The sequence below is a fragment of the Muscardinus avellanarius genome (assembly GCF_963383645.1).
Source record: "Muscardinus avellanarius genome assembly, chromosome: 16".
Taxonomy (NCBI): domain Eukaryota; kingdom Metazoa; phylum Chordata; class Mammalia; order Rodentia; family Gliridae; genus Muscardinus; species Muscardinus avellanarius.
In genome coordinates this window covers 16,071,158-16,082,472 of record NC_137802.1, presented here as the reverse complement: position 1 = coordinate 16,082,472, position 11,315 = coordinate 16,071,158, and the positions used below count along the sequence as shown (strand labels likewise).

General features: G+C 52.9%; 1 protein-coding gene across 1 annotated transcript; it reads right to left on the bottom strand.

Annotated features, from left to right (window-relative positions):
- Positions 1 to 6,271: 6,271 nt before the first annotated feature.
- ZBTB4 (zinc finger and BTB domain containing 4) lies at positions 6,272 to 9,789 on the bottom strand (the record flags this gene model as incomplete). The annotated part of the gene is made up of 2 exons (XM_080713078.1): positions 6,272 to 8,192; positions 8,762 to 9,789. The coding sequence occupies 2 exons, from the start codon at positions 9,787 to 9,789 to the stop codon at positions 6,272 to 6,274; spliced, it is 2,949 nt and encodes a 982-aa protein (XP_080569204.1).
- Positions 9,790 to 11,315: the final 1,526 nt, after the last annotated feature.

The window sequence follows — 11,315 nt, the reverse complement described above, 5'->3', positions numbered from 1 at the left end:
GAAAAAATAAAAAATAGTGCCTACATTTTCATGTTGGAACTAGTGATTTTTTTTCCTGTTTTTTCCTTTCTGTAATTGAAAAATACAAAAAAATCTGGGAGCTATGGTATATGCATATAATTCCAGTACTTGAGAGGCTGAGACAGAAGGATCACTGCTTCAAGGCCAAATTCAAAAACTTAACAAGATCTTCAGCAACTCAGTGAGAACCTGTTTCCCTGCTGAAAGAGACAGACAGACAGACACATGGAGGGAGAAAGAAGCTGGGAATGGAGCTTGGAAGTAGAATGCCCCTGGGTTCAATATCCAGTACCAAGGAGAAAAAGATTTATTATTAAAAAAAAGCTCTGTGTGTGTGTGTGTGTGTGTGTGTGTGTGTGTGTGTGTGTATCTGGAGATTGAACCCAGGGGCATTCTACCTCTGAGCTATACTCCCAGCCTGATATTTTTTCTTTCTTTAAATTCTTTATTTTGAAACAGGATCTCACTGAGTTGCAAAGGACACTAAGTAGTAGCTGAGGCTTTCCACAAACTGCCACCCTCCTGTCTCAGCCTCCCAAATGCTGGGATTACCACCACGCCTGGCTGCTATTTTTTATTCTTTAATTTGAAACAGGGTCTCATTTAGTTGCAGAGGGCCTCAATAAGTAGATGAGGCTGGCCACGAACCTGTGATCCTCCTTTCTCAGCCTCCCAAGTACTGGGATTACAAGCGTATACCATCACACCCAGCCAAAAGACTGTATTTATCTTTCTTTCTTTCTTTTTTTTTTTTTTTGTGATACTGGGGGTGGAACCCAGAGGCTTTCTACCTCTGGGCTATACTCCCAGACCTATTTTATATTTTATTTGGAAACAGGGTCTCACTAAATTGCTGAGAGCCTCACTAAGTAGCTGAGGCTGGCTTCGAACCTGTGTGATCCTCCGGTCTCAGCCTCCCAAGTGCAGGGATTACAAGCGTGTGCCACCACGCCCGGCTCCTCCCTCCCTCCCTCCCTTCCTTCCTTCCTTCCTTTTTTTGGGGTACTGGGGATGGAACCCAGGGCATTCTAGCTCTGAGCTATACTCCTAGCCCTATTTTTTATTCTTTATTTTGAAACAAGGTCACACTAAATTTCAGAGGTCCTCACTAAGTAGCTGTCTGCAAACCTGTGATCCGCCTAACTCAGCCTAAGTACTGGGATTACAAGCATGTGCCACTACACCAGGCTGGCTGTTTTGTTTTGTTGTGTTTTGTTTTTCAGTACTGGGGATGGAATCCAGGGTCATTCTACCTCCGAGCTACACCCCCAGTCTTATTTTTTATTTACTATTTTGAAACAGGGTCTCACTAAGTTGTGGAGGGCCTAAGTAGCTGAGGCTGGCTGCAAACCTGGATCCTCCTGTCTCAGCCTCCCAAATGCTGGGATTACAAGCATGTGCTACCACACCCAGCGGCTGGCTGTATTTTTTTTTCTCTCTTTTTTTTTTTTTTTGGTAGTACTGGGGATGGACCCAGGGGTTTTTCTACCTCCGGGTTATACTCCCAGACCTATTTTATACTTTATGTGGAAACAGGGTCTCACTTAGTTGCTGAGAGCCTAAGTAGCTGAGGCTGGCTTTGAACCTGTGTAATAATCCTCCTTTCTCAGCTTCCCAAGCGCTGGGATTAGAAGCGTGCACCACCACGCTTGGCCTGGCTGGCTATATTTCTAATGAGAAAAAAAGTGGGGTGTGTGTGTGTGTGTGTGTGTGTGTGTGTGTGTGTGTGTTTGTGTTGCTGGGAATTAAACCCAGAGGCATTCTACCTCCAAGCTCTACCCCCAGCCCTGTTTTTTATTTTCTTTCTTTCTTTCTTTCTTTCTTTCTTTCTTTCTTTCTTTCTTTCTTTTCTCTCTCTCTTTCTTTCTTTCTCTCTCTCTCTTTCTTTCTTTCTCTCTCTCTCTCTCTCTTTCTTTCTTTCTTTCTTTCTTTCTTTCTTTTTTATTTTGGTGGTACTGGAGGTGGAACCCAGAGGCTTTCTACCTCCGGACTATACTCCCAAACCTATTTTCTATTTTATTTGGAAACAGGGTCTCACTAAATTGCAGAGGCCCTCACTAAGTAGCTGAGGCTGGCTTCAAACCTGTACGATCCTCCTGTCTCAGCCTCCCAAGCGCGGGGATTACAAGCGTGCGTCACCATACCTGGCTTATTCTTTATTTTGAAACAGGGTCTTGCTAAATTGTAGAGGGCCTCACTAGGTAGCTGAGGCTGGCTTTGAATCTGTGATCCTTCTGTCTCAGCTTTCAAGTACTGAGATTACAGGCATATGCCACCACACTGAGCAAAAAAAAAAAAAAAAAAAAGTATTAAAAAAAATCTTCAAGCCGGGCGTGGTGGTGCACGCTTGTAATCCCAGCATTTGGGAGGCTAAGACAGGAGGATCACGGTTCAAGGACAGCCTCAGCTACTTAGTGAGGCCCTTTGCAACTCAGTGAGACCCTGTTTCAAAATAAAGAATAAGCCGGGCGTGGTGGCGCACGCTTGTAATCCCCGCGCTTGGGAGGCTGAGACAGGAGGATCGCGCAGGTTCGAAGCCAGCCGCGCGCGCTGGCTTAGGAGACCCTGTTTCCAAATTTAAAAAAAATGTAAAAATAGGTCTGGGAGTGTAGCCCAGAAGTAGAAGGGCTTCCAGGAACCCCAGTACCACCAATAAATAAATAAATAAATAAATAAATAAATAAATAAATAAATAAATAAATAATAAAATAAATAGGGATAGGGGTGTAGCTCGGAGGTAGAATGACCCTAGGTTCCATCCCAGAACCGCAAAAAAAATAAAAAATAAGAAAATAAATAAATAAGGGCCTGGTGATATGGCTCAGAGGTAGAATGCCCCTGCATTCAATCCGCAGTACCCCAAACACACAAACAAAAAAAAATCTCTGGTAATAACAGACCAGACCTGATTCATCAGGTCTTGCTAGATCTTTTCTCTAGCACTTGGTAGAGCTGATTAGTGACTACCTACTCTGGTCAAGGTACTTTTGCCAGAATTCCCACCAACAAACCACTCATTTCAATGAGGAAGCTAGGAGTGGTAAAAGTTATGTTTCTTATGGCTATCAAACATTTTACGGCTCAATTTACACTGTGTGTGTGTGTGTGTGTGTGTGTGTGTGTGTGTGTGTGTGTTACTGGGGACTGAGCCCAGGGATGTTCTACCTCTGAACTAAACCCCCACCCCTATATTATATTATATTATATTATATTATATTATATTTTGAAACAGGGTCTCACTAAATTGCAGAGGGCCTCACTAGGTTGCTGAAGTTGGCCATGAACCTGCGATCCCCCGGTCGTAGCCTCCCAAGTACTGGGATTACAGACCTGCTCTACCATGCCTGCTTCTCAATTTACTTTCAAACTGGAATAAGGGTGGGACCGGGTTTAAGGCTAGGCTGTTCGAGATCCAGATCCAGAGATCTTGCGCGCAGCAGGCTGTGTGAAGTGGACTGGATTAATATTTCTGCCTAGAGGTCAGACCAAAGTCAGTTAGAGCCCAGTGGCTACAGCAATTACAGTGGAAAAACCAAGTCAACAAACCTCACACCTACGAAATTGCTGGGAGTTGCTGCTCTAAAAGGGAGAACAGGGCTCCAACTCCAGGATCCCTGTGGGACAGGAGAACATGTGTCTTTCCCCCAGACCCACCAGCCACACAAATAACTTGCACCTGGCATCCCACTGTGGAGCACGGTTCATTTGTCTTGTTGGTTTATTGGCCTAGAGCTGGACACACACACAAATGCGGAGATAAATATTGGTCAGTTTCTCTAAATCTGGGTCCTCACTACGTATAGAGCTAGAGGCTGTAGAATTCTAAATCTTGCGTGCTGTGGCACAGAACCAGTGGCCTTCCCACTGACATCGCCCTTCTTCCCAGGAAACATGGGGAAAGAGGGCACAAACTGACAAGACGTGATCATTTTCAAATGACAAAATTGCAAATTTCCCAAATTCGAAACTCACGATACTCAAATTCCCCAGCTCAAATACATATATATTTTAATCTCCACTTTGCCACAATCTATTTTGTTGCCCAGAACCACCAAAATCTGTAAGCTATTTTCTTAATCACATTTTCAAAAAAAATAAAATAAAATAAAATAAAACAAATGCCTACAATCTCAATGCTTCCAAAATGTCCGTGGTTTTGGAATTTTGACCTATTCTGAAATTCAGATTGCCTGGTCCATCCTCAACCCCTTCCGTTCTCCTGTGCCTTCCCGCCTCAGGAACACAGGTGACGGGGACAGGGGGACGTGCTCAAGTCTGTCCCTGCCTCCAGGCCTTCCTCAGTCTCTCTTGTGGTTCCGCTGTATATATAGATATATATATATAATTTGTGTGTAGATATATATATATATATATGTATTCTTTATTATGTATTTTCGCAGTTTTTCTAAAGTGCCAGAAACAAGATTTGTGGGAATTTTTAGTGATTTTTTTTTTTGCATTTTTCCCTGTTTGAAAGTTTTTTTCCCCTCTTAAAAATTGGAACTTGGTACATTCAGTAGGGAATTCTTCACACGGGCTGTGGCCAAGACCAAGAAAAGTGCAAAGAGACAGAGAAGGAAGGAAGGAGTGACCCTCCCTCTGTGGTGAACATTCTAGGAGCCTGTCTAATGCCTCCCGTCCTACAGGCAGGGAGGGTGTGAGGGACGGGCGCTGTGGCCCTCCCAAGCTCACCTCTCTTCAAAAGCCATGATCTTGCCCTCTAGGCAGTTGCTGAGAAGGCAGCCATCTTGGCCCCAAAACACAGTAGCTGGGAGAAAAGCTGCCATCTTCTTGACAGCAACCTTTCCCCGTTTTGAAACTGCACTCCTCTAATTCCCATTTGTCAAATCTGCTCCCCTAAACTGGCTCTCCCCTTGTGAGCTGCTTTTTTTTTTTTTTTTTCCTCTTTAGGCGGAGAGATGGGTGGGATGAGAAATGTTCATCCAATTATCCAGCAGGGTGGCCCTGTTTTCAAAGAGAATTCGGAACAAACATTTCATCATCTCCCCCACTGGAAGGAAATATAGGGACCCCTGACCAGGGTTAACTAGTGCAAATTAGGGATTAGGGACTATTTAAGGTCCCTGTACCCCATCCTTAGGCTGGGATCTTTGGGTGTGGGGAACTGAGTCAAAGATGGGGTATAAGGTGCTATTTTGGAGGGAAAGTTGGTGGGGATACCCCAAAGCCCACCAGTAGCGTAGGATGGTTCCCCCAAAACCATCTGGAGTGATTGGTGAGGAGAGTGACACTGGGGAAGATGGGGGTAAAGGTCAGATGGAAGGTCATGTGCAAATCTTGGGCTTGCCCACCCATCCAACCCTCACCATTTCTCTGGCTATTTGGTCTAGTCTGGGAGAAACCATCAGGGGAAACAAAGGGGGAGGGGAGAAAGTAGAGTCCCTTTTCCATCCCATATGGAGCTCTTCCCTCCTGGCCCCCAAATCTGACTTAGCCCAGAAGAGGCCATATGAAAGGGCAGAAAGAGGTGTGATCTGTTCACCTCTTTCACCCTGGAAGAATCTGGGGCTCAATGGATTTGAGGGTCAAGGTAGGGCCAAGATTTCCCTGCCCTGGGCTGGAAAAGTGCTCAGCCATGGAACAGAGTGGTGGCCCTCCCACGGACATCTCCCTGACCAGGAGGATGGGAAGGACGTGGAAGATCCAAAGGCTTGGAAGCCAGGAAGGCGAGGCATCTGAACGGGAAGGAAACGGGACGGAACCCCCTGGGGAGGACGGACTCCAGCGCCAGGCTCCCCAGCAGGTGGGTTGGTATCACAATGGTCTGGTCCAGGCCCTGGGCCGCAAAGAATGGAATGTGCTAGGAAGCATCGGGGAAAGGCTTAGAGAGCTTTAGAGAGGGGATCACTGGGGAGAGATGGTTTCCCCTAGGTGTGTGAGTCAGGGGAGCGGGTTAGACATTCAGAGCTGGTGGGGGCCGTGAGTAGAGATTCAGATACATATATTGCTCAGTTGCCCCAAGGGCTGCAGAAGGGACGGGAGCTGGCCCTGACCCCCATGGAGGCCGTTCCCTGGAGGAAGATTGAGAGGGGAACCACCGAAGATCCCTTCCCAGATGATGGGAAAACTACAATCTCACACAAAGCAGCTGGCCCCTGAGCTCCAGGGGCCCCCAAGTCCCTGCACAAGAGTGTGGTGGGGCTCCCAAGGGGCAGGGAGGCCAGGGAGCTGGTAGTGGTAGGGGGTGCAGGAAGGGTAACATCTGGTGAAAGGGGTCTGACCCCAGAGTTCATCCTACATCTCCCTTCTGGGTTCTCTCTACCCCTGCCCTTTCCCCTTCTCCCTTAGGGGGAGCTGATGGAGGAAGAGTTGGGGGAGGAGGAGTTGGGGGAGTAGGGGGCGCTGCTTGAGGATTCACCGCGTAGCCAAAGACCCCTGGTAGGAAAGGAAGGGCCCCCCCACCCTTCTCATCAGGTAGGACCATGTTGAGAGCGACTGGGAGGGCAGCCAAGTTGCTGAAGTTGTAAGGGTAGGCAGCAAGGAGCTGGGGGCCATAGACGAGTGGGTAGGGCTCGGGGTAGAAGGTGACTTTGGCAGCCCCCACTCCCTCCACCCGGTCACCCTCTGCGGCCCCCACCGGCCCCTCACTCCCAGATTTCCCTCTGCCTCCACCAGACTCCCGGCCACTACCTATCAGGGCCAGTGGAAATTCCTGCACGGGCTGGTATGCATAGCTGCCGCCCCCTGCCACCGGGGGCTCCTCACCCCCCGAAATGACAGGGTCTTGGAGTGAGGCGGGCTCGGAAGCTTCCTCTGCAGCAGTGCTCCCACTGCCGGCCTCCCCGCTGGAGGAGGACACCTGCATCTCCTGGGGGGCCTCCTCCTTGATGTCCCCGGGCCTGGCGCTGGCGCTGCCCTTGGAGTAGGCGATGACAGGGGTGGGGGTGCCCCCTGGCCGTTCTGCGGCGTGCCTCTGCCCGTGGCGGCCCAGCGCGGCTGCGGTCTTGCACACCTTGGCGCAGTGCGGGCAGGTGAAGCGCGTGGACGGCCTCCGTCCGGCGCGGGAGCTGTGGGAGCCCCCAGCGTGGGCCTCCTGGTGCCTTCGCAGCTTCCTCAGGGTGGCAAAGGTCTGGGCACAGTCCCCACAGCGGTGCCTCCGCTCGCCGCGGGCGCGCCCCACGGGGCTCTCCACCGCGGGGGTCTCCTCCCAGCCTCTCCGTTCCAGCTTCTGCCTCCAGCGTGGTGGCCGCCGTCCTCGGGGCAGGCCGCCCGCAGCCCCAGCCTTGCGCTTGGGCTTGTAGTAGTAGGGCCTCCAGAGCTCGTCTTCCCCACCGTCCTTGGATTCCTCCTCTTCCTCGCCCTCCTCCTCGCCCTCCTCCTCTTCCTCGTCCTCCTCCTCGCTCTCCTCCGCCTCCTCTCCACTCAGCTCTCCAGGACGCAGGTCAGTTTCTGAGATGCGCCGCTTGACAATGGCCTCCTCCCCGATTCGCACGGTGATCTGACACAGCGGGGGCGGAGCCTGCAGCTGAGAGGAGCCCCGGCCGGGCCCTGGAGGGGCGCCCCCTCCCCCAGCGATCCCACCCACTGGCTTGGCCGTGTAAGTCAGAGTCCTCCCCGCGCGCTGCCGGCCCTTGGCCTCCTCGGCCACCTTGGCTGGCCCTGCGGCGGTGGCCGGGCTGACAGCGGCGGTGGCTGGGCTGGTGGGTGTTGCTGCAGGCTCGGGGGGAGGAGGCGGGTACTCTCGCTTCTTGGGGGGCCTCGGGGGAGCAGTGTAAGTGATGACTGAGGCGGCCTGGGACCCTCCAGCGCCGGTGGGTCCACTGCCCGCTCCACCGCTGCTTCCGCCCCCGTGGACGATGACAGAAGGAGCGGGATGAGCAAAGGCGATGACAGAGGGCGGTGGGCCAGGCTCTGGGGCAGGCGGGGGTCCAGGCGGGGGGCTGGCTGGCATTGCCACAGGGGCCGGTGTGCGGAGGCCTGGAGAAAGGGGGGCCTCGGGGGCTCCCTGGCTGTAGGTCTTATAGGGCCGCTTGGCAGCCCGCATGGGCAGCAGGCGGTACAGCTTCAGGGTGTTGAGTTTGGGCTTGTAGCCTCCATTGGGGGTCTTCTCACTGGCTAGGAGGCCCGGGCTGATGCCGTGGAAGGCTCGCTGGTGCGTCTTCAGGTTATAATAGGTGACAAAGGTCTCCCAGCAGAAGATGCACTGGTACCTGGGCCAGGAGAGCAGGGAACAGGCAGAACACAGTCACTTGAGTCAGGGCCCTGAGCCAGGGCCTCAGCTTCCTTCACAGCTCGGAGGCCCCAGCCACCTTCTTACCCCCATGCTGCTCACCACCCCGCAGCCTCGGAGGCCGCCAGTGCCAGCTTGGCAGCCCCGCCCGCTGCCAGTCTCTGCCTTGGCTGTTCCATCTGTGAAGTGGGAACGGTCATACACCTGACTACAAAGCCTCCTTCTAAAGCACAGAAGACAGGACGGGGATTGGCCGGAGAACAAGGACACACGGGAAGTGCCAGGCACTCTTGTGCTCATTACAGGGACGGTAGACATGCCTTGGCCCCCAGAGCCCTCCTCTGGGAGGGCATCTTTCTCTTTCCTTCCTGGCTTTCCCCATGGCACCAGGCCAGACACAGCAGGCAAGTGCTGAAGGAGCTGGGGCTGGAGGGAGGCCTGTGGGTGAGTGCCGAGAGCAGGCGAGCCACACTCAGCGTGACTTTCTAGGCTGCTCTGCACACTCCCTTGCTCGTCCCTGACCCCCAGGATGGAGCCCAGGCCGCTCACCTGCGCTCCCCGGTGTGCCACACCTCGTGCTTGGTGCGGTACTCAGCCAGGGCGAACACCTTCTCACAGTAGCGGCAGGGATACTTCCTCCGCCACGAGTGGACATTGCTGTGCCGCTTCAGGCTGGACAGGGTCACGTAGGATCGCTCACAGGCTGCGCACACGTACAGCACATGGCCGCCCACCACCTTCACCACGTGCTCAGGGCCCCCTCGGAAGCCCACGGGTGGGGGCAGGGCCGAGGCATCCACTCCTGCAGGACCACCAGGGCCAGAGCCCCCAGCTCCCAGCCCTGCAGACCCTCGAGTTCCGGTCCCCCGGCGACACTGGGCCTCATGCGTCTGCAGCCGCTTAGGATGGATGAAGCTCTTTCCACATCGAGGGCAAGGGATGGGCCGCCGGGACAGGGCAGGCTGTGAGTCAGGGGCCTGGGCTTCAGCCCCGTCCCCCTCCCACTCTCCATCTGGCCTAGGCCCAGGCCCAAAGCTGTCCTCTTCAGGCTGCGAGGTGGCCATGGGGGTCGGGGTAGGAGGTACCCAGGCATCGCCTCCCTCCCCCAGGCCCTGCAGGCGGGAGATGCCCAGCCGGCGCCCCAGGGCTCCGATCTCTGCCACTGCTGCCCCATCCCCTCCACCACCAGGGAGTGCCAGTCGGGCACTGTAGATAAAGTTGAGGACATCAGAGAAGGCAGCAGCTGGGACCCCGGGAAGCTCCAGGACCCGGGGAGGGGATGAAGCAGGGGGAGAGGCTGGAGGGGGAGAGGAGGAAGAGGAAGAGGCAGCTGTGGTGGTGGCGGGGTTGGGAGCCAAGCCCCCAGTGACTGGTGGGAGGGGCAACGGGGCTGAAGCTAGCAGGGCCTCTCTGAAGAAGGGACTGGAGGCAGCCAGGACACTGCGGTGAGCAGGGAACTTGGTGTCTCCAGCTATGAGGGTGACATCACAGAAGAGGCCACGGAGCCGTTGCTCATTGAGCTGGCGCAAGACGGCGGGGGCATGGGACGGGTCCGTCACCTCTGCAGGGGGGGGCATGGCGCCAGCCTAGATGTGGAGAGAAGAGGCCAGGGAGAATCTCAGAGGCTGAGCAGGGTGAATTGGGCAAGGGTGAGAGGCTGCTGGTCAGAAACTGGTAGAAGGCCGAGTAATTTCTGGTCACAGAAGTCAGGGTTGAGCTGGGTATGGTGGCCCAGGCCTGTAATCCTAGTACTTAAAGGATAACACAGGAGAATCACAGATTTGAGGCCAGTCTCAATAACATGGACCCTCAGCAATTTAGCAAGACCCATTTTCAAAAATAAAAATTGAGCCGGGCGTGGTGGCGCACGCTTGTAATCCCTGCGCTTGGGAGGTGGAGACAGGAGGATTGCACAGGTTCAAAGCCAGCCTCAGCTGGCTTAAAAGAGACCCTGTTTCCAAATAAAATATAAAATAGGTCTGAGAGTGTAGCCCAGAGGTAGAAGGCCCCTGGGTTCCATCCCCAGTACCACCAAAAAAAATAAAATAAAAATAAATAAATAAAATAAAAATAAAAATTGAGCTGAGCATGGTGGCACATCCTTGTAAACCCAGCATTTGGGAGGCTGAGACAGGAGGATTGCAGTTCGAGGACAGCCTCAGCTACTTAGTGAGGCCCTTTGCAACTCAGTGATACCCTGTTTGAAAATAAAGAATAAAAAATAGGGCTGGGGGTGTAGCTCGGAGGTAGAATGCCCCTGGATTCCATCCCCAGTACCGCATAAATAAATAAATAAATAAATAAATAAATAAATAAATAAATAAATTAGCTGAGCATGGTGGCCCACACTTATAATCCCAGTACTTGGAAGGCTGAGACAGGAGGATGGCAGGTTAGAAGACAGCCTCAGCAAGTAGTGAGACTATCATCAACCTAGCGAGACCCTATTTCAAAATAAAAATAAAATAGGGCTAGGGGTGCAGCTCAGAGGTAAAATGCTCCTGGAGTTAAAAAAAAAAAAAAAAAAGGTCAGGGGTTAATACTTAGCTGACCAATATCCAAGACCAGTATGTCTAACATCTGGGGCTGGAAGAGAGGCAGGGATACCACAGGTCGTGGTAAGAATGGAATCCCCTCTCTTGTAGGAAGGATCAGGAAGCTCCCACAAAGACTGCTAACCATCTCCCAAAACTCCCCAGCCCGGACAAATGGCCGTCCTTGCTGGCCTGCTGCTTTAGGTCTCGGTTTTCCTAGCCGCAGCCCTCTGGGCACCCTCTCACCTGAGAGCACAGTCAACATGAGCGGACTGGGGGGTGACTCAGTGTTTTCCTTCTGCCCGGCCTCTTCCTTCTGTGGAGAAACAGAAACCACGTCAGAGGAAGCAAGGAGACAAGAGGAGTCCTCAGGGTGAAAACTAAAAGGGCGGCAGCAGTGAGCGGAGGCACGGTGGTCCAGGGCAGACCCTGCCCCTCCTGGTAGCCTCTGTCTAGCATTCGTGTAGGTGTGCCAATGAGACATGCAAGGTCACACAGATTATTGCAGAGCCCTGTTCTGCTGGTCCAGAGAAGTAGCCGACAAGATCATTTGCATGTTCCCAATGGGC